Here is a 23,957-nt window from a genome sequence, read left to right as displayed (position 1 = left end):
GGGTCTCCCTGGGATCTCTTTTATGGGGGGCATTAATGCCATTCATCTCCTCAAAAAGCCTCACCTCCTAATAAAAGGTTAAGATTTCAGTCTTTAGAGTTTAGATTTCAACCTATAAGTTTAGGAGGACACATATACTCAGCCTATGGCATTTTTTATTGTCTTAATTAATATTTTTATTGTCATGATAAAAGCGATGTACAGTGGGGTTACAGTTACCTAAGTCAGGTAAAAAGTACATTTCTTTTTGGACAATGTTACCCTTCCCCTCACCCTCCATGGCCTTTTGTAGCATACCATCTAGCCGACTTTCAATTTCTTCCTGTTGCTTCTTGTTATTGCTTTTCAATATCTCCATCGAGTCTTCCAAGCTCGATGACAAAGCTGACCATTTTCACTTCTGATATAAGAATAAAATGATGCCAGGTACCAATGGCTCATTCCTGTAATTCTAGCTGCTAGGAGGCTGAGATCTGAGGATTACAATTCCAAACCTGAGTAAGGAAAGTCCATGAAATTCTTATCTTCAGTTAACCAACAAAAAGCCAGAAGAGGAACTGTGACACAAGTGATATAGTGCCAGCCTGGAGTAAATAATAATGATAATAATGTGAAGGAGTTAAAATCTTTCCACTTGGCACCAGGATGGAACATTTTCATGTCATGGCCATTGCTGGAATGAACACTTTAGATGTTCACAGTTGTTTATTAAAGGAGAGATTTTAAGTTCTGTTCCTGTGAGATTTAAGAACCAACACAGACAGGAGGTCTCTTCACCTTTAAAACCTGCTGGATAACTTGGCTGTCATCTCTGCCCCAGAGTGGGATCTTCCATGTCAGGGGCCCAGGTCAGGGCACAAGCCAGTAGATCCCAACCCAGGCATGATCCTCTTCTACTGCTCAAAGTACTTCCCTGGGAAAGGCTTGATTCTGCTGGCTTTTCTGTTATTTGGCATGACATGAATGTAGATGGAGGCTGGCTTGGGCAGGAGAGATGATTGAGTTGGAAAAGAAGTTACTCAAGTTCATCTCCCTGTACATACATACCAAGCTGCCAGTGAGTCTCTTAAGTCAATAATTACATATATACAAACTCTGTGTTTCTCTTTGGCACATTCTGGATGTGTGGAAATAAGTGCACAGTAGGACCACTACTCTTGTTAAGATCTACATAAGGAAAAATGATTCCTTGTGAAAACACTGATGGAGCTGTGCCCCATATGGTGTCAGTCTTATTAGGCAACTTGCCCAACCTCCATTAGCATTCATTTTCTCATCATCAAAGTTGGGATGATAGTATTTACCTCATTTTCCCCTGGCGATTGGTAATAATCAATAGTAGCAACATTAATAATTATTATGGCTGCATTATCATATTAATCATTAATAGTAATTTACTTTGTTGAGATTGGTACTCAGCTTTCTAATACTGAAAGTTAACCTATGAGATGTGTATTATAGTCAATGTAATTGTCTCTGATTTTAGAGATAAATAAATGAGTATCTAACAATTATGTTTGGGTCACATCCACCTGACCCTAAAACTCACATAATAAGTGATGGACTAGGGATTTAGACTGAGTAAAAAATAAATAAGTAAACACAGGGAAATCTAGCAAAGGACAAAATGGGCAGGCCAGCAACTCTGTGGGTAGATGAATGTTCTATGAAGTTGAAAGTCACTTGCTTCTGTGTTTTTGGTGGCCATGGCATTGCAGGAAAGGAGTGGTGTTGAGGACACAGTTGTCATGTGGCTGCATTGTAAACAGTACAGCAGTAGAAACAGAGACCTTCCTGGTACTAGTGTCTGAGGAAGAACTTCTATAAAATATTTGAAGTGTTGGCAAACACTACGTGTTAGGGGACAAGGAAGCCTGTCATCGTACCTGAACATTTCATTTGTGTATTTGGAGAGATTCCCTAGGAAATCTTCAAATGCAGTACTTAGAACTGAGAGATTTCATAAGCTCTCTTCACCCTTAATAAATGGTTAAGGACATTTAGAGACTAGGGGGAGAGGCAGCAAAGCCTCCTTCAGACCCCAGAGCAGACCCCTAATATTCCCCCTAACATTCTGACTCTCTTGACAAGATTGATAAAATGTGCATGGTTTTAATGTGTGCTTCCGTGTAGCCAACAATTCCTGCTCTATCCTACCATCTGTATGATACACCTCAGTGTCCTCATCTGTGAAATAGGAATGGCAACAGATTCTCCCTTAGGAAAATGGGGAGGTGTATACAGACGGTACTTAGGGCAGTACTTGGGCTTAGTAAGCTCTATGGATGTTCTCTAGGAAGAGGGAGCATGTGACTAGGAATCATAGGCCTTTTGAGTTGATGGTGGGGAGACAGATGGTAGAAGACAGAAAGTTCTATACTCAATTTAAACAATGTAAACCAATAGGAACATCTGTCCAAAGAGTTCAAGATTGAGAGAAGAAAAGCAAAAGCTGTATATGCGCCTGTGTTGCCTTCCTGACAATCGCACAAAATAGGAGCCTCTAGCTGGACAGCCAGGCCCAGTGTCCTCTGCTCCTCCCATGGAGTGTGAGCACACACTATCCATCATCTCAGGGCATCTGGAAATTAGACAGGAAAAGGTATGCACCATTAAGGAGAGACTGTGGCAATGAAGGTAGACACAAATTAGAAGGACCCATACTCATCTATTAGAGCAGTCCATAGCTCAACCTGTGACAGAATGTTATTTCTGAGAGTTTAGTTTAACTTGAAAAAATCGAAATTTGTGTTAATGTCTGAAAAAAAGAAATATTTATGACAACCAAAAAGAATTCCACCGAGAGAAGGGACAGAATGGGCCATGCACATCATTTGGGTTTGCAGGATATGATATATCTCTTGGATAATTCTAAATGAGATGCCATCTATGTTTCCAGACTGAAGACTATGCCAAACTTCTCTCTTCATTTATGAAGTCTCTTTGAAGAAGTTGTAGCTTATACTATGCTTTACATTGTGTGAGGTCTTCCATGGCTTCTTTCTAATTCAAACTTCCCTTATTTCACTCCAAACATGGTCAGGTATTTGCTTTGCTAAGTTCTTATCACATCAAGAAACAAGAAAGCAAGCACGACATATACTCAGGTGGTGTCTGCCTTGCTAGAGTTCTTTTATTGGCCTACTCACAATCTGTTGATAAGAACCAGAGGTCAAGAATGATAGAGTGAAATGAGCATGGACATTGGAATCAGAGTATCGGTCACACTTTTAGATGTGTCGTTGTCAACTGAAGAAACTGTCCTCCTCTAAGCAATATTCTCTATCTCCCAAAAACTTCATTGTCTGCTGTGGTAACTGCCAATCTAGCTATGTGTGGCTATTGAAATTCAAGTTAATATTAAAAATTCTGCATTTCTGCTATACACCCTACAATCTCAAGTGCTTATGACTCCATTTCTGTATGGTAACACTACTGGGCTGTGCCTTCCTGGCACACTTACACCACCACTGAAATCTTTTGGACAGTGTTCATCTATGTAAATTGTGCCAGAGTTATTATGAACTATAGCTATTATAAAATGTCTTATGTGACAACCATGCATTTAATGGTGGCAATGCAATCAGCGTTCACCTTGTTCCAAGTACATAGACCTTTTCCACTTTAGTTCTCTAAGAGCCTGATGAGATTGATAGTAGTTTTCCCAACTTCAGACAGGAAGAGTGAAACCCTATGAAGTTAATCAACAATAGTTACTGAGTTTATCGAGCTGGTGGCTAGTAAAAAGCTTGTGCTAAGGAGTTCTGGCTGCATTCCCCAATAATTGTGAGTATTGCTTCCTTTAGAGGTCCTGTTTATCTGATAACACAAGACACAAGACCCCCAATGGAGTTCAAAACCCTTATTTTATTTCACTCTTGTCTAATGCACCTGACCAGTCATAAATACAAGAAAGATTCCTTGAATATTTAATATAGAAAGATAGTGGAGTTAAACCTTTTTATTATCTAGTCCCAAGGAGCTGGTAATAAAAAATTACTACATTCTATTTGGTGATGCAAGCCCTAAAGTATAAAAACAAAAATATTTCAAGTAACTTTGTAGAAAAGAAGTCAGGGAAAAAAGTGTAAAAATAACCATAGGTTATTTGTGATTAGAACAAAATCAGTGATCCATTGTCTGGATCTCCTACTCAAACACTCCTTTTCTTCAACCAGAGGAGTATTCAGTCTTTCTGTATAAGAAGAATGGAATTAAAATTTACACACACACACAGAGTGTGTGTGTGTGTGTGTGTGTGTGTCTGTCTGTCTGTCTGTCTGTCTGTCTGTCTGTGTGTGTGTGCCAGCCCAGGGGCTTGAGCTTTTTTGCTCAAGGCTAGTGTTCTACCACTAGCTACAGCCCTACTTCTGGCTGTTTGGTGCTTAATTGGAGATGAGTTTCCCAGACTTTTCTGCCCCAGCTGGCTTGAATCTGCATTCCCCAGATTTCAGCCTCATGAGAAACTAGAATTACAGGTGTGAGCCACCAGCTATGGGTGATAAATATATTTTTAGTCTAAATCAATTTGAAAATAACTTGAGTCTTTGAAAGACAAGTTGTGATAAGGACTAATGTGGAAAAACTTCATGTTGGGAAAATACAGCAAAACTAATAGCTTAAACATTTACAACTATTCTTTATGAAATGGCTGGTGTTTCTGTAACCCTCCCAGAGCGGGAGACCCCTATGCCCGAAAGAGCATCTAAATAGAACTTCTGCCCAAAGTGATTCATCTTGCCTCTCTCAAACAAAAATGCCCTCTGGCCATCACTTGTTCAGTATTTCCATAAAAAGTAGTTCCTGGCCCATTCCAGCCCTTGTCTCTCTGTGACATAAGGAAACATTGCAGGTCCTTGAACTTCACGGGGTGACTGTGATGAATGTTAGCCAAGTCACATGAAAACTGAGATTCTGGGCTCCCTGGGAAAAGTTCCATTATGACTTCTTGTTTCTTTACCTGAAAATTCCATTAGCATTTCTTAACCGCAAGACTAACAGATCTGCAGAGGAGACACAGCCTAACTTCCTGTTAAGCTCTGGCAGTACCCAGATCTGAAGGAAAATAGAGGGTGTTACGTTTCTACTGCTTTGATTTGTTCAAGGAGCCACAGTCCAAGTTCCATGTGAAACTTAAACCCCTTTAAATTTAAAGACATTCAATCTCTAAGAGAAAGGGCCAAGGAGGTAACAAGAAAGCTAAATAGGTTCTGTTCTAGTTTCTTTCAATGGATTGCAACATATTTCTCGTGTTGACTCTGATTTTTCACTGGTGGTTTGAATTCCTTTGGTCTGGAAACCTTTCAGCTTCAGTTGATCACCTGATTGTGGGCTTTGTTAGGAAGTTAGTCTTCAGCTCAGTTGGGGCTTCCTAGTGAGGCCTCCCTGGAGAATTTCTGATCTAGACATTGCTCCACCTAACAACTGATTTGGTTTTGCCAGATGCACATCTTATGGATATCTCTCCCCTTTTTTCTTTGGTTGCTAGCAATCCTAGAGTGTACAGAACCTTATGGCAGGTAGTTCTGGGAAAAACCTTTTACTTTCTCCTTACTTTTTCTCCCTTATTTTTCTTCCTCTTGCTCTAATTTTTTAATCCTGTTTTGGAAATGATGTCTTTACCAGGGCCTTCAGGCAGACTTAGATTCAGAAATGGTCATTCTAGGAGAAAGAATAAAAGTGGTGGGACTGAGTTTTGATTCCAGAGGTCCTAACATTCTTTTGTCTTATTCATTGCTATATCTGCAGTGCCCAGAACATGTCTGCTGTGAGGTTAGAATGCATATGTTACTTCTTCCACTGCCTGACCACTCCCCAAACAAAGAGGGCTAGCTTCACTCAAGCCTGTAGGACCCTGCTTTCTACCACTTTAGACAGAACTGGAGTTACCTTGATGAATAGTGCTGTTTGTCTGGTAATTAAAATGATAAATTTTAATCTGTGAAAGAGCCTGGAGCACCTTTAAAAATCTTAATTCTGTCATTGCTATTTACTTGATTAAAAGTCACTGCTTTGAGCCATGCTTACCAGACAAGTTCCTAATTGCTGGCAGACAATGATCTAGGAAAACAGGTGAGATTTGTTGACGCACAGGTAGCAATCTTGGTGTAATATAAAAGGAAGGCACGGGACATCTGGGTTCATTTCCTGAGGGTTCTTTGTCTCTTTTTTACATAGAAAATTTTTGGAAATCCTAAATATATTGGTAACCTCTTACTAACGATCAGGAGTCCACTGACAGATAAAGTCTAACTGCCAATTGTCTGGGTTTGGCACACCCCTTGATTTTGGTTCTGTAGTTTGCACTGAGTTTCTTGTGTCCACATCCACATCCACATCAGTGGCCCACAAACTTCAGAATTACCAGAGTGCCTTCTGGAATGCATCACTGGGCCTGATTTACTTCATTTTGTTTGTTTGAGTCATGCATTCACTATGTAGCCCAATGTGGCCTGGAAGTCTGTGTGAGCCATGCTGACCTCACGCTTGTGATCTTCCCTCTTTGCTTCCTGCATGCTGGGATTACAGACACGTACCACTACACCTGGCACTGGGACTGACTTTTGACACTAACTTACATACAGACAGCAGTTTGTCTTGTACGTAGAGAAACCAGTAGACTGAGACTAAGACTTCTTCCAAAACCTTAGAGAAACTTTCTTCAGTTGGATCTTCATCATTGTTATTTTCATATCTGTTCTACAGGATGATGCTCTGTTACATTAATCCATTTGTCAATGCAGAAGAAGAATGAAAAGAGTTTTCCAAATGAACATGTTCTCTAATATACAAAATACAGTTTATTAGAATCAAAGGCTCATTTTCATTTCCTTTCCTCACAGATATTTGCATTTTTATTGTTTGAAATATTGAAAGCCAACACATTTCTTTTTAACAGGAATCCTTCGTGTTTGAACCTAACTGCCTCTTCAAGGTGGATGAATTTGGTTTCTTTTTGACCTGGAAAAGTGAAGGCAAGGTATGACATAAGAACCAGAAGTTGCTCTCCTTGCTTGGTGGTTTAGGCCATGTTCTTTCTTTCTCTCTCTCTTTCTCTCTTTTTCTTTCTTCCTTCCTTCCTTCCTTCCTTCCTTCCTTCCTTTCTTTCTTTTTCTCTCTCTTTCTTTCTCTTTCTCTCTCTTTCTTTCTCTCTTTCTTTCTCTTTCTTTCTCTCTTTCTCTTTTTCTCTTTCTCTTTCTCTTTTTCTCTCTTTCTTTCTCTCTCTCTCTTTCTCTCTTTCTTCCTTTCTTTCTTTCTCTCTTTCTTTCTTTCTTTCTTTCTCTCTTTCTCTCTCTCTTTCTCTCTTTCTTTCTTTCTTTCTTTCTTTCTTTCTTTCTTTCTTTCTTTCTTTCTTTCTTTCTTTCTTTCTCTCTCTCTCTCTTTCTCTCTTTCTTTCTCCCTTTCTTTCTTTCTCTCTTTCTTTCTCTCTTTCTCTCTCTCTTTCTCTCTTTCTTTCTTCTTTCTTTCTTTCTTTCTTTCTTTCTTTCTTTCTTTCTTTCTTTCTTTCTCTCTTTCTTTCTTTCTTTCTTTCTCTCTCTCTTTCTCTCTCTTTCTCTCTTTCTTTCTTTCTTTCTTTCTTTCTTTCTTTCTTTCTTTCTTTCTTTCTTTCTCTTTCTTTCTTTCTTTCTTTCTCTATTTCTTATCAAGCATTGTTGCCTCCTTCTTTGTTTCCCTTTCCCATCCCTTCCCCTCCCCCTCCCCCTTCCTTCCCCCCTCCCCCTACTCCCCTCCCCTCAGGCCAAAGTTGTAAAGTTCCTTTTCAACATCTCATTGTTGCAATGGGTCCACCTGTATCCCTATTTTAACATTTTGTTTTTTTCCCTTCCCCTCCACAAATTATACCAACATCAAATACAGTGAAAACAGGGGTTATACCATGGGGGAGGGACATACAAAGCAACAAAAAAATCAATTTATAAATATGTTAGAAACAATCACAAGAAAAAAAAATTGAGTCTTTATCTTGGAGTTCATTTCACCTAACATCAACTTATCTGACCATTTCTGCTTGTCTCAGGCATATACTAGTTATTGCAAATAAGTGAAAGCGTGGGACCTATGTTTCTTTGGGCTTGGCTTACTTCACTTCATATAATTTTTTCATTTCTTGACAAGTGAACCAGGTTCCTCCTGAGGGCATGGAAGTTCCACTTATTTATTCAAGGGTTTTGAAACATGGGATCAGGATACAGTAAGGCTCAAGGAGAGTGTTCTAATTCCTATAGGTCCTATTGCAGATGCAAAGCAAGGCATATTTTTTAAAAGTTATAATTCACTGAGTATTATGAAGGAAACATACAGCCTGTGGTAGGCTGGTCTGATTTAATCTTGTGAGTTAGAATTATTTCCCAGAAAAATTTACTTGCAACTAAATTCTAAAAGATGCCTGGAAAGGGTGATCATCCTCACATTTTGGGACTTAATCTGATACATGACACAGAATACACATATAAAAATATTAATTGGATTTAAGAAAAGTATAATTACAGCTATATAAAATTTGCATCATTCTCACTTAATATTGTGTGAGTACATACATATTTCATGACATTCAAACATGCTTAGAGATATTGTATTATAAGACTATAAATATTTTTATAAATAATTATTGAATGTTAATCTCATATATTTGAAATAAAAAAATTGTAATCTGGGTTATTTCTGATCACTGGAAATAATTATTATTGTTATTTGAATGTTTACTCCCTCTTCTACTTCAATTAACATCATCATAAGTTTCCTAATTACTAATTACATACATGTAATCTCAGCATTTGAGAGGCTGGGGCAGGAAGATTCTGTTTGTAAACAGTTTGGTAACCATTCTGAGTTACTTAGTGGGACTTCGTTTCAAAACAAAAAAAAAAGAGCAACATAGGTGCTTATTACATTCTTTGAGCAATCAGTGTCAGAATTTAAGCTCATAGATTGGTTATCCTCTTTGTCTTCAGGAAGGACAAGTGTTGGAATGTTCCCTCATCAACAGCATTCGGCTGGGAGCTGTACCAAAGGTACCTGCAATTGGTGTTTGTTCGTCATCTAAATAGATGTACACAGGCTGGAAATATTCTCTAGGAGGCTACTTAACTCTTCCTCACAGTCATCAGCTGGGAATTAAGAATTGATACAGTTTAGAAATCTTCTTATCTTTGTGAGAAAACAGACACTTTTTTACCTTTTGATTTTCTTAAATTTTGAGTGATAGATTACATTATTTTTGGTTGTATTAGAAATGTTTTTAACCCTTGGAAAGGATAGCCTTTGCATCAGCTTCAAAAACAAACAAACAAAAAAGTTCCCTTAACCTAGAAGTTGATTTTACAAGCTTCTTTACCCCACATTTTTGGCAGTGACTCATTTCATCTGTGGTTTATAAGGAAATTTAAGTAGCTGAGGTGGACACATATCTCTGTGTACTTGTGTGCCTAGAAAGTTCAGTTTGCCGCTGAAAGAATAAAGACAACCAAGCAGAGACAATCATTGTTCTTCATGGTGATTGATTGGTTTGAATAAGAAGCTATTTTCATAGTGGTGTTAGGAATTTAAAGGACGTTTCTTTATAGAACATTCAAGTGCAGTATTTATTTCATTTTGTGTAATAGCCCTGCAGGTTTTTAGCTGTTCAAAACAAAATTACACTCCTTAGTTTGTTTTTATTTTTTTTCAAAGCTGCTTCTTTTATGTTAGTTAAATTTTCTATGTAACTATATGTTGGCATGTTTTCTGAGGCCTTTTGAAGAACAAAGACACTGTTTTATTTATGAATTTTGGCAGTCTTTCACTGCTTTCATTCCAACTGAGGATGCCATGACTTGGAGAAACGCTCTTTCTTTTGATCCAGGCTGCTTGGAAGACTTCATCTCATTTTGAGACTATACTGTGGTAACTGGTGATGGTAACGCCATGTTTATTCACAGAACTCTCTGTGATTAGCCTGCCTGTGGGGAAAGACTCTGGATCTTTGTGGACATGGAATTTTCTAATCATATGCTTTCCTATCCCACTGGCAAACTCTAGGGCCTCCAATAATGACACCTGAAAAAGTCTATGTTTGACCTGGTATATTTGACCAAGAAAACCATACTATATGTCTTAAGAGATTTTTTAAAATAACTGGGCATTTTTCATACGGAAAATAAAAATAAACCATTGTACCATGCATATTTTTACATCAATGTGTTTTCTATTTACCATGGTTTCCTTCATGCTCTGTGATCTCTTCTCTTTCTTTTTTCCTATTTTTTGTGACTCTATACAGGATCCCAAAATCCTGGCTGCGCTTGAAGCTGTTGGAAAATCTGAAAATGATCTGGAAGGGAGGATAGTGTGTGTCTGCAGTGGTACAGATCTGGTGAACATTAGTTTCACCTACATGGTGTCTGAAAATCCAGAAGTAACTAAGGTAGCATCTAGCATCAAAGCAGTCTTCTTATTCCCCCCTTATATGTGTATGTGTTTGTATAATTTTATGCTTAAAATAATTTTTAAAAATATTTTTAAATTGTATAATCACTTAACTTAAAAAATTCAAGTTACATTTGTATAGAAAATTTAGTACATAATCCTTTTACTATGTCACTGCTCTAGGTCAACAACACAAATATCTACTAAGATGAGTTGTAGAGAATGCCAGCCTGGGACCTCTCAAACTTCAATGTGCACAGGATTCCCTTGGATTGTGTTATAAATATAGATTCATGAAATCTGGGGTGGGGACATGAGTCTCCTTTTCTGACAAGTCTCAAGTGGTAAGATGCTGCTGGCCTAAGAACTACAGTTGGATACAAGTGGTTCAGTCAACACTGCCAGTACAAATATAATGTGATCCATAAGTATAATTTAAAGTTTTTTTAGAGCCACATTTAAAAAGGAAAAAAAAGCTATGATTCAGTTTGTAACATTTTTAATCACAGAGTACATTTGTAGTGTGTCCAAGGTTTCAGGTTCAATCTGAAGGAAAGAAAGGAAGGGAAGGGGAAGGGAAAAGAGAAAAAAAAAAGGAAGAAAGAAGTAAAGGTAAAATACTTTGGTGTGTGGCTCAGTAATAGAGTGTGTACCTATCATGTTCAAGGCCCTTGGTGTTGTATTCTTAGCACTAAAGAGTGACACAGATGATATTTCGTAAAACATTTTATTTAACACGATATATCTGGAATATTATCCTTTTAACAAGCTGTCAATATAAGACTTTTTAGCGCATAGTTTACATTTTGTGTTTATACTAAGTCTTTGACATCTGGTATATACTTTCAAATTAGATAAGCCATGAAAAGTGCCTGGTATCTGTGTATGACTGAGGGCTACCATACTGGGTAGTACATCTCTAAATGGCTACAAATCCAAACTTCCAAAATAACTTGCTAAGTATTGGGTGAAGATCTATTACCCACATACTATTGATTTAGCAAGCTAGTCTCAAGGGGATTTTGGCCAAAGAAGTTTAAAAGGTTCAGACTTTAATTTTTCTTTGTAGATTATTTGTTTTCAGGGTAACTTTACCTTTGAATGGAGCATCCATTATCTTTCAATCATATGTATAAATTGGAATGAGCCTGTACCCTCCATTATAGAGAGGTGAATTTGGGGGTGAGGGGCCTGAGAACATGTTTTACTTTCTCATTCATCTTACAAGTAGAAGCTCAGTGCTGGATGAATGAGAACAATGTCCTTAGAAATAACAAATTTTGGGACTAGGAGGAAATACCAAGGTAACACCATTTAGGAAACATTAATAAACATAGATTCAAATATCACTTGCACCAGAATTGAATTTTTCTAACTACTAGACTATCAGAGATCTTGCTACCATCATTCCCAGTATTTATTCCTCCTTCCAGTAGCATTGACCTAGTCTGGGGTTTATAAGGACAAGGATGTGAGTTCAAGTCCCAGCACTGAAACAATTTTAAAAAATAAAAAGCTTTCTGGTTTAGTACATCTGCTTGATCAGAAAATCATATACATTATTACTTTTCATCATTTCATTGTTGTCAGTCTTAGTCATTCTTGTGTCTAAGAACCATGATTGAAGCCAGGCACCAGTAGCTCATGCCTGTAATCCTAGCTACTCAGGAGGCTGATATCCTGCCAACCTGGCAGGAAAAGTCCATGAGACTCTTACCTCCAGTTAACCACCAGAAAACTGGAAATGGTGCTGTGGCTCAAGTAGTAGATCGTTAGCCTTGAGCTGGAGAGCTCAGGGACAGAAGCCCAGGCCCAGAGTTCAAGCCCCACAACCGACCCCCCCTCTTCCCCCACACAAAAAAAGAACCATGATTGGAGCATATATTCACAAGTAGGTAATATGTATGTGTATGTGAGAGGAGAAAGGGGTTGTATACCTAAAGAAAAGATTCAAGGATTTTTTTCTCCAAAACCTAGAAGCATTTTTATTAAAATATAAGTGCAGCTAGCCAGACAAATAAAAATTATGTCAGTACTAGATTTTCAATTCCAACTCTATACTTTTTGTGTGTGTGTGAATCATGGGGCTTGAACTCTGGAACTCTGGGACTGGGCGCTGTCCCTCAGCTCTTCAGCTCAAGGCTAGCACTCTACCACTTGAGCCATAGCACCACTTCCAGTTTTCTGAGTGGTTTATTGGAGAGAAGAGTCTCATGGACTTTCATGCCCAGGCTGGCTTTGAACCTCAACCCTCAGATCTCAGCATGAGCCACCAGCTCCAACTCTATACTTTTTAAAGCCTGGTCTTCTTAAAGAAAATAAGTATGAGCCGGATGCCAGTGGCTCACGAGCCTGTAATCCTAGCTATTCAAGAGGCTGAGATCTGAGGATCATGGTTCAAAGCCAGCCTGTGCAGGAAAAGTCCATGAGACTCTTATCTTCAATAAAAACCACTAGAAAACCAGAAGTAGCACTGTGGCTCAAGCAGTAGAGCTCTCGCCTTGAGTTGAAGAGCTGAAGTCTAGCACCCAAGCCCAGAGTTTAAGCCTCACAACCAAAAAAAAAGAAAAAAGAAAAAGAAAAAGAAAAGAAGTATGTTAGCTACCCCTAACCATTACCTAAAAATTTACATTGCACTAATGATATACTATATAAATACAAATTCAGTTGTCTACACAATCTATCATTATTAGACTATGTCAATTTGATTAATGGACACTTGGAGATGACATTTAGCACCATATTTTTCTATATTAATGAAATTGTATAAACTTCCATTAATTTTTCAATTAGACATAACTTGTATATGAATGATCCTGCCTATTTCCTGATTTCCAATTTTAAAATAACTGATCCACATCATATTTACTAACTCCTGCCCTGACAAAATTCCTTCATCATCATTTTATTCCTCATCCTTTCCTCTTATTGTTGCCCCTAGCAGAACACACAAGACATCAAAGTCAGAAGATTTATATGAAATTCACACAGACAGACTTGCGAAGTCCAAAACAAGGCAAAAATTCATAAATTCAGGTCACTGAGAAGTTATATTTCCTATTTTTTTTTGTGCAGGTTCCAGGCAGAGCTTTGGTCTTCATCTCCCTTGTTCCTGTTGGAATAATCCCCTTAGCAGAAGCTCCCCATCTTGCCACCCTTCAGCATTTCATAATTCCATATTCTGCTTTATTCTTTATAGCATTCACCACTACTTACGTAGGCAAAGTGCCCACTACCGACTCCTGAACAGCCAGGACACTCAATGAAAGGGTTGCGAGCTTGGGTCACATGGTAGAGCGCCTGCCTACAGTCAGTGCCCAGCACTTAATAAAAAAGACCTGTTCACTGGAAATAGTTCTGTTGCCCAAATCACTAAATCCTAACCTAGGTGTAAAGATGTGTAGTAGTCCCTTGCTTCTTTCATGGGACATAGGTTTCAAGACCCTTCATGGATATTAGAAAACATGGATGGTATCAAAACCTGTGCAGATTATTTTTTCTACTTGTGCATACCTCAGTTAAAGTTCAATTTGTTAAATAGGGGCACTAAGACAATGATACTTAATAATAAAATGAGCAACTAAGTAGAGTACAGTAAAATTGCACTTCTTTTGTGCCTGGGAGCCATTGTTAATTTAAAAAAGGTTTACATGAACACCAGCATTGTAACAGTTAACCTGGTAATAGAGATGGCTGCTAAGTGACTACAGAACTAACCAAGAAGGTGGCATACCCAAAGAGGATATTGCTGAGCAAAGGGATGGTTCATACTGCCCTGCGTGATGAAATGGGACAGCATGAGATTTTTATCATGCTACTCAGAACTTATCATGCTACTTAAAACTTTGCTCATCTGTAGACCTTTCCAGTCCTTATTTTCAGATCATGGGTAATTGATGCTGTGGAAAGTGAAATTGTCCCAGTGCTGTATACCTTGATTTCACACAGATTAGCTAGGGACAGACTAGGAGAATGATTGTTGGACATGAATAGTGAAAAAAAAGTGATTTGATGATAGTCTAAAAGGAAAAAAAAGATCTGGTATCTAGGGTGTTATTTTTAGAATCATTTTACAGGATATAATGGGTCTGCTACAGCTAAGAATCCATGACTAGACTGGAGGTTTTGACCCCAGTGTCTTGGTGTCTTTCCAGTTTGGATCATTATATCCTGCTTACCTAAATCCTTCCTGTCATTCCAGTTTGAAAATTTAGCTTCCATTTCCTCTCCTGAAAACCCCCTCTATTAAAAGAATTGCTAACAAATTGCTGACACTTTTACCCAAACCCAATGCGCCTTTGGGTAATATAGGTGCATACTGTATGTCCTGTAGCTTAAAACAACTTGAGAATATAAGTGGCAAAATTATTTCCTCATCTATTTCCTAATCTATAATAAAGCTCCTCTCCTCCTACTCCACTCATTCTCTTCTCTTTGCTCAATACTTTTTAACCAGAAACTAAGCAAATATAACAACTTATTTAGTTAGAAAATAACTAAATTCTGATTTCTCTTTCTCTCTCTCCCTCCCTCCCTTTCTCTCTCTCTCTCTCTCTCTCTCTCTCTCTCTCTCTCTCTCTCTCTCTCTCTCTCTCTCTCTCTCTCTCTCTCTCTCTCTCTCTCTCTCTCTCTCTTCTCTCTCTCTCCAAAAGCAACTGGCTTGGGCAAATTTCCATCTGTAGTAACTTAAAAGGGAGTTCAGATGTCTTTCATCAAGTTACAGCTGGTGCTGCACAGCAAACCCAAATCAGAATCACTGTACTATACCCGAGACTGAAAGGCAGTCCTTATTTAAAATTTCCACAAATAAATCTGTTATTTCATCCCAAGTTGAATTTCCCTTTGATTACAAAAAATAAGATGTTATTATGAGGTTCAAAAATGCAAAGATTGAGATTGAGTTTAGGTGATTTCCAGACTGCTTGTTAGACTTTATGTAGGTTGTAAATATTTGGCGAACTTCGCAAATTAGGCTCTGTGACTAAGTCACCAAATAAGTACATGAATAACTACTATAGAAATTAGATTATAAAAATAGCACATGTTCTTTTTTGTGTACCAAAAAAAGGTCAGGTAATTTATTACAGGTGATAAAATACTATTTTAACAAATTAAGGTGAATGTTAAAATCACTTTGTTTGCACTTGAATTATGTTGAGTGTAAGGATTACTTACAATAGTTCCTGGAGAGGGATTTATTGTTTGTTTGATTGGGAAAACAAAATCAAGTTCTCTACTAAATTCCTCCCATAGGTCTCCAGCCTTCCTGTTAGTTCCTACACTGATGGTCAAACACAAAGCTACTCCAACTCTGTGGGGCTTCTTAGAAATAAGAATTGTCCGGCCTGACCTCAGCCTAAACTCAGGAAGACTAGCAACCTTTTTTTTGGCAGTACTGGGGACTGAACTCAGGACCCTGCACTTGATAATCAAGCACCTTGCCACTTGACCCACATCCCTAGCCCAAACCTAGATGTATGTATATGTGCCCTGGTATAGGTCTTGAACTCTGGACCAAGGTGCTCTACCTTAGCCTTTGGCTCAAGGCTGGCACACCATAGCTCTACATCTGGCTTTTGGATGGTTAATTGGAGATAAGAATCTCATGGACTTCCCTGCTATGGATGTCTTTGAATCTTGATCCTCAAAGCTCAGCTTCCTGATGAGCTAGGATGACAGGCATGAGCCATTTGTGCCTGACTTAGAATTGCGTTTTAACAGGCCTCCCAATAGAATCTGATGATAAGTCAAGTATATGAGATCCACTAGCATAGAATACAAACACACAAAAAAATTCACCAATTTTGAGCCCAGAAAAATTTTTATTCAACTGAATACAGCCACAGTTAGATCTGGAAAGCCATCTCTCCCACCCTTGCCATCTATGCCATGAAAGAACAACCAAAACAGTATGTTAAATGATCCAGTTTCTGCAACTCTAGAATTTGTTTTTCAAAGCACCTCATATTAAAATGCTATTTCCAGACATCAGTTCAGTCATTTGCATATGGGCACCCACTTGTCACGATAGCTGTCAATCAGCTTATTTTCAAGGTGACTATCACAACTTGGCCCAGATACTGCCTGTGTTCTAAGAGAAAGCTTGAAGTGGAGTTGCTACTACAGAGCCTTACTGATCATAACTAAGTACCAATTTATTTGAGTTCACAGAATTCAGAACATATCAGAACAGGCATTAAAACAATATGAAAAGTGAAGACCAAATTTAAGTCTGATTAACTGAGAGTATGCTGATAGGGTTAATCAGATATTATGAACCTGCTTAGTTTAGGGTGGAGAGGGGAAGGGACCATAAATCTCCTAGGAGTCTCTTTATCCTGGGGACACGCTGCAGGTCATACAATGTGAACAAGATCACACGACATTCAGGCTTGTCAGTGCAGCCAGCACTGACGTCACCATCTTCGTGTTCTGCTTCTTGAGCCCTTTGACATTCCAAAAATACGTTTCTTTGTTTGCCATTGAAATCCCTTATCTATCATTTTTGTTAGCACTCACCTTAAAATTAAGGCTCCTAATCAGAATGCATGCACATACAGTTAAAGTATCTTGGCACTAGCAGAGTTCTCTCTGTAGATTCAGAGGAAATCAGTCACAGACACTGGTCAGGTTTCTTTCCATGGTGCCATAAAAGTATCAAAGGGAGAAGGGAGGCTTGAACTTGGAGTTGGCTCCTCGATGGTCCATCCAGAGCTACACTGCGTGTAGTGGGAAAGTCATTTTAACCATTTGCATGAACAGCACAAGGAGACTGCTGCTTCCTGGGTGCATTCCATGAGTGAAGAGTAAAAGGAATCAAATGACAGTCCCTTCGAGTACATTCCTGCAGCTCTTATGATTCTTTTCCTAATTATATTAAAATCCACGTAACATGAAATTAGCCACTGAAAAAGAACAATTTATCCCCATGTAGTGCATCCCTCTATGTAGTTCTAAAACAGTTCTATCATCCCAAAAAGAATCTCTACGCCCATCCCCTGTACATCCTCTGGTGACTACCTTAATGTGTCTTTTCCCCTTGAATACACACACACATTTTTATTCTATCCAGTTGGTCTCATGCTGTTGATAGAATTTAATATGCTGCGTTTGATCACTTAAAATTTTTATCGTGTTCATTTTCTTAGTCTTTAAAACAATGTCATAGGCTTTAATGACATTGTAAATCCATTAAATCTTTTATCTTTGGAAACCTTCTGCCTCTTGGGCACAGTCTGTTTAGAATGCTACAACCTTCATGGGGTACATGATTTTCACTGCTGAGAACTTTGTTGTGTTTGTGAAATTTCCAGTTCAAGAAGAGACTGGAGACCTAGCCTAGAGCCTTTAATTTTCCCTAATTGTAGGTGTTATCAAATGACTCCACCAAGGGAATGCAGAATGAGTCCTCCTAATTGCATCAGAATCAGGAAGCAGTGTTTGGATTTCACCTTTGGATTCTAGGGGAGAAAATTGTCACTAGCTTGAGTTGCTTCTCCGTCTTGCACACGGCTCTAGTTTTTACTGGCAGCAAAAATTGTCATTGGGAGTATAACAGAGGTGTAACATGGGACTATGTATATTTGTATGCTTTCTAATCCTTAATAATTCAAAAGTAGAATGCATGAGGGTAGCTGGGTGCTGGTGGCTAGTGCCTGTAATCCTGGTTACTCAGGAAGCTGAGCTCTGAGGATTGCAGTTCAAAGGCAAACCCTGCAGAAAAACCCATAAAACTCTTATCTCCTGTTAACCAGCAAAAGGCTGGAAGTGAAAGTGTGGCTCAAGTAGTATAACTCAGACATGCATGAAGAAGCCAAGCAGGAATGAGAGGCCCTGCGTTCAAGCCCCAGTACTGACACAAAGAAAAGAATGCGTGAGGAAAAGACCCTTTGCCTCTGAGTTCTATGTAAACTTTGCAAATGCAGCCCTTTGGCTAGCCATTGAGTGAAGAACTATGTTGACATTTTTGAAGTTGTTAAACAAAGCAAACAAACATAAACACTATGTGTAACAGGGAACCATATGTGGTCCCCAAGCTGAACACATTTTTTGGCGCTTTACAAAAAATTGGCTGATCCCTATCCTAACAATTCAAGTACAGCATCCTTAATCCCAACATTCTAATCTGAAAGGCTCCAAAATAAACAATACTCTTAGTATACCCATAAAGCTAAGAAGTGGGAAATCCCACAGCTGTCCTCAGATGAAGGGATGCAGTCAAACCACAGGCACGCTACAATTGACTTTGAGACATTGATTTGAAACCCCCTTGGAACAACTTCTTCATGATATCAAAATAAAACATAAAAAACAAGAAATTAACTTCGGGCTAGTCAGAAAAAGTATGTTTAAATCACAAATTAATTTTGTGTTTAGACTTTCCCTATGTAGCTACAAATATTCCCAAATCTGAAGAAATCATAAACATGTTCTGGTCCCATGTATTTCAAATAAGTGATACCCAATCTGTAATAAAAGTCATAGCAGCAAGAGTTCTTTTAGTGTTTGTGTATATTGTTTCATTTCACACAGCTCAATGGGATGAGAATTATTCCCAGTTTACAGAGGAAGGTTTAAGGTTTCTTCCTCTATACCAATTTAGGTAAAATGAGGCTGAGAAACTTGCCTAGCGTCATATAGCCAGTAAATGTTTAATGTTTTAAACCATGGCAATGGTCCTCCACTCCAGATACTCCAGCTCTGTAATGTAGTTCATAAGTAGCTCTTTAATGTAGTTCATAAGTTGGCTCATTTTTTTCTCACCTGTATCAAGGCTGAGATGTGACCAGCCCCTTCTGCCTATTAGAGTCCTGGGACTTGAACTTGGAACCTGGGCTCTGTCCCTGAGCTTTTTGGCACAAGGCTACCACTCTACCCACTCGAGCCAGAGCTCCACTCCGCCTTGCCTGCCTGCCTGCCTTCCTTCCTCCCTTCCTCCTTTCCTCCCTTCCTCACTTCTTTCCTTCTTTCCTCCTTTCCTCCTTTCTGTCCTTTTTGGGTAGTTAATAAGGGATGAATGTCTCACAGACTTTCCTGCCTAGGATTGCCTTTGAACCACAATCCTCAGATCTCAGACTCCTGAGTAGGTAGGATTATAGGTGTGAGCAATTGGAGGTCTGCATATGGCATTATTTTAATGCACTGCTTTGGTAAAGTTTTAATGTAGTTATCTGTGGCACATCTCAAATTGGTCTTCTGCAACAGATTCCTTATATAAACATCTACTTATAAAGGAGCTCATCTGGTCAACTAAGCCAGTGAAAGCCTCATCTAGACCTGCTTCTTTTTTGTAACACATTCAGAATACAATCATTCTCATGGGTACCTCAGCAAAGATCAGCTATTCAATGATTTCCACAGCTTGTTTTCCTTCTATGAAAGGAATATCAATTAAAATCTTTCAGAACTATTGCTGTACAGAAGAAATCAGCCAATGATGTCATAGATTAATCAGTAAGACCTCTTTCCAGAAGGATGAAAACAATAATGTCATCTTCGAGCTTACTAATCTTTACCAAGAATATTTTCCTTATCATCCCAGTTTCCCCACACATCCTTCGCTTGATGTAGATGGTATGGGGGAAACCTTCTTTAAATGATAGGTAGTGAAACTCAAGCCCACTGATATAGATCCTATAATACTTCTTATATGGAAAGTCCTGTTTAATTTGTAAGACCATCTATAGGCTGGATATGTTTGAATTAAATAGAGCTCCCCTGCTTGGGCAAGTGTTAGGCAAAGGCTTCTATACTCATTATATGTGCCACAGAGACTCAGCTGATAATGTTCTCTGCAAGTTAAATACCATTTACTTTGGTGGGACTTAATTTTCCAACATTATCTATTACTGTGTTTTAGGAAGAATGTGACCTTGGGTATTGTACATACAAACAAAAGTCATGCATACCTATGAATTCACCAGCCTCTTAATCATATTCTTAAAGTGATTTTTATGGAGTTGACCAGAGTTGAGACAAAAAATAAACTACAAAAAATAGATAATGTTTTCTCAATGGCATAGAAAGATAGGTGCTTTTGGTTTTCTCAAATTTTTAAGATTTTGAAGGGTTCCATCTAGATGACTAATAACTGTTACATAAAGTAAACTATCTTATATTCTTTTAAAGTAATTGCTGGTGTTTGTAGGGAAATAGTTGCAGTTTGAACTTCACTTGCATACAGCCTTTACATAAACAACACAGGGCACTAGAAAAATACTGTGTGTTGTTTATGTAAAAACAAATATAAGTAAAAACAAATATAAGGCATTAATATATATCGAGTGTGTATATATTTTCTTCCTCATCAGTGCTGTATACCTGACAATCTGTTTTTGGAAGCAGATGTGCTTATAGAGGACAAGATGTTTTTAGATATGGTATCACATGGTTACAGGGTATCTATAGCATCAGGTTTAATCAGTGCAAGAATTGTCTCTCAAGAATGTTGCAAAGCAGAATTACCATTCCATTCGGGATGAGAATTTGACACTTCTGCCTCTGACTCATTACCGAAAACAGCACAAGGTCCTCTCTTCCCCAGTGACTGTGTAGAAGTCCTTTTTGACCTATTTACCCAGTGTTGTCAAGATAACCAGCCAGCCTGACAGTCTGTTTTGACTTTCTGTGAGTGATTGAACTAATTGTGACTAGGAATACATAAATATTATCCAAGCCTCTCTAGTTCTATCTGTCAAACACAGCCACCTGTAGTTACAGCTGGCAATTTCTTTCACCACAGTCCAAAAGTGACTTAAGCATCAGATGGCACATAGTACTTTTCTCCTTTAACTTTGCTTCACTCTGAGGACAGAGAAATGCAGACAACCAATGTGTATTACCTGGGAGACATTCAGATTATGTTAACAAAAAGTCTCCTGTTGATCTCTTTTCCTCCTCTCACTTCTTCTCTTTTGAAGTTTTTTTTTTTTTTTTTTTTCTGATCCTGTGGCTTGAACTCGGGGCCTCGACACTGTCTGCCAGTGCTTTACCAGTTGAGCCACAGTGCCACTTCTAGCCTTTCCTGAGTAGTTTACTGGAGATAAGAATCTTGTGGACTTTCCTATCCTGGCTCCTCAGATCTCAGCCTCCTGAGTAGGTAGGATTACAGGCAAAAGCCACTGGAACCTGGAGAATTTAAAAAATTTATGCAAATTATAATTGACTTCTCAAAAGCTTTTGTGATTTCTTTTTCTTTTCTTTTCTTTTCTTTTCTCTTTATCAGTTATGGGGCTTGAACTCAAGGGCATGGGCACTGTCCCTGAACTTTTCTGCTCTACTACTTTGAGGTACAACTTCCAATTTTCTGCCGGTTAATTGGAGATAAGTGTTTCATGGACTTTCCTGCTGCTTTAAACCAGGATCCTCAGAGCTCAGCCTCTTAACTCACTAGGATTATAGGTGTAAGCCACCAGCACCTGGCAACTTTTGTGATTTATATTGTGTTGTCTACTATTTTTTTTTTTTTGCAATAGCTTTCTAGGCATCAGTTTCATAAGTACTTTTTTTGGGGAGGGGAGGGGTCCGGTCGTGGGGCCTGAACTCTGGGTCTGGGCGCTGTCCCTCAGCACTTCAGCTCAAGGCTAGCGCTCTACCACTTGAGCCACAGCACCACTTCCAGCTTTTTTCTTTTTGCTTATGTGGTGCTGAGGAATCGAACCCAGGGCCTCATGCATGCAAGGCAAGTGTTCTACCACTGAGCTACCTTCCCAGCCCTCATAAGTACTTTTTACTATTTGTTATATCATGTACATTCACAAATTTCACCTTCCACTTGAAGTTTATCAACTGAATTTGTCTAAGATGATAATTTAGCTTCAAGATGATGCATGCAATTCCTTATAGCCTTTGATAGAGTTCAAACCTGTATTTCTAGTTATATAAATTCCTGATGTATTATTTGAGCAAATAAAACTAAAGCTAATTGACAGAGTAGTTTAGACATCCAGAGAACAGTGAACTGAAATGTTCCCTGACTTTTTCTAATCCCTATGTGCTTAAACAAACAAACAAGTAAATTGAAATAAACCCTGCATGGGTCAAATTTATGGCTTACCGGTACCATGAAGTTCCCACATTTTAAATATTTCAGATGGCCCCATTCACTGTTAATTCTGTTGACTCATTATTGTTCTGTTCCCGCAGACAGAGAGAAGGTAAAATGACAACCAACACCATCTTGCCCTTTCTTACTGCCACCAAAAAATAAATAAAAGGATATATAAACTTGTGTCTCCTAGGTGCAGGTCAGCATTCTGTCCTAGTGAACACATATTTGCTCAGACCACAGAAGGGAGGGGACAGGAATATGAGATAAAACAAAAATAAGAGGCAATCATCCCAACTGAAAAGCATATAGAGAACATTAGCTCCCTTATGAAACTACTGTGGTCTGCATGTGTCTGTGTCCTCAAAATTCATGTTGGAACTTCATCCCCAAGGTGATGGCATTAAGGGGTGAATCTTTGGAAGGAGATGAGGCCATGAGGGCGGGACTTCATTAAAAACCTGTGGCTCACACCTGTAATCCTAGCTACTCAGGAGGCTGAGATCTGAGGATCACAGTTCAAAGCCAGCCCAGGCAGGAAAATCCTTGAGACTCTTTTTTTGGGTCCAGTCATGGGGCCTGAACTCTGGGCCTAGGCGCTGTCCCTTAGCTCTTCAGCTCAAGGCTAACGCTCTACCACTTGAGCCACAGCGCCACCTCCGGCTTTTTTCTTTTTTTGCTTATGTGGTGCTGAGGAATCGAACCCAGGGCCTCTGGCATGCAAGGCATGCTCTACCACTGAGCCACTTTCCCAGCCCTCCTTGAGACTCTTATCTCCAATTAACTACCAGAAAACTGGAAATGGTGCTGTGTCTCAAGTGGTAGAGTTTTCTCCTTGAGCTGAAGAGCTGAGGGACAGCACCCAGACCCAGAGTTCAAGCCCCACAACAGACAAAAAAAAAAAAGTACTCTTCATTAAAAATAAAACACACTCCCAGAGAGATCCCTTGTCTTCTTGCCACCAGGTGAGGAGACTGTTAGCCAGACGGCAAAAAGTGTGAACCAGAAAGTGTGTGTTCACCAGGCATTTCGTTTACTAACACTGGTCTCTAGAACTAGAAGAACTAAATTTGTTTTATTTATTAGCCACCCTGATTATGGGAGGGATTTTGTAACATCATCTTGAACAGACTAAGAAACCAAATCCAGACCTGCCTCGGGTTGTAGTGAGAGGAAGATGCACTTCCTCCACCTGTGCTTTCCAAAGGAAATCTTCACCTTGTCACTGCTTAACATGCAGATTGGGTCTGGTGATTTTGAGATGAGACCTAAGACTGCAGTTGTTTTTTGTTGTGGTTATGGTTTATTTTTGTTGGACACAGTTCCTGAGCCTCTCTGTGCTTTAGTCTAGGGCTCTACCCCTTGAGCCACAGTGCTACTTCTGGCTTTTTTTTTTTTTTTCTGTGTATGTGGTACTAAGGAATCAAACTCAGGGCTTCATGCATGCTAGACAAGCACTCTACCACTAAGCCACATTCTCAGTCCCAAGACTGCATTTCTTACAAGC

General features: G+C 38.9%; 1 protein-coding gene across 5 annotated transcripts in view; it reads left to right on the top strand.

Annotated features, from left to right (window-relative positions):
• Plcb4 (phospholipase C beta 4) overlaps positions 1-23,957 on the top strand; it is a 355,705-nt gene that overhangs the window by 234,472 nt on the left and 97,276 nt on the right. For all 5 annotated transcript variants that reach the window (XM_070006763.1, XM_070006764.1, XM_070006768.1 and 2 more), the window contains 3 exons: positions 6,899-6,979; positions 8,952-9,011; positions 10,259-10,402. In XM_070006763.1, the coding sequence (XP_069862864.1) occupies positions 6,899-6,979; positions 8,952-9,011; positions 10,259-10,402 (285 nt within the window). The remainder of the gene's footprint in view (positions 1-6,898; positions 6,980-8,951; positions 9,012-10,258; positions 10,403-23,957) is intronic.

This window comes from Dipodomys merriami, unplaced genomic scaffold (assembly GCF_024711535.1).
Source record: "Dipodomys merriami isolate MVZ:Mamm:240054 unplaced genomic scaffold, mDipMer1.0.p SCAF_7, whole genome shotgun sequence".
Taxonomy (NCBI): Eukaryota; Metazoa; Chordata; class Mammalia; order Rodentia; family Heteromyidae; genus Dipodomys; species Dipodomys merriami.
This window is presented reverse-complemented; position numbering and strand designations above follow the sequence as displayed.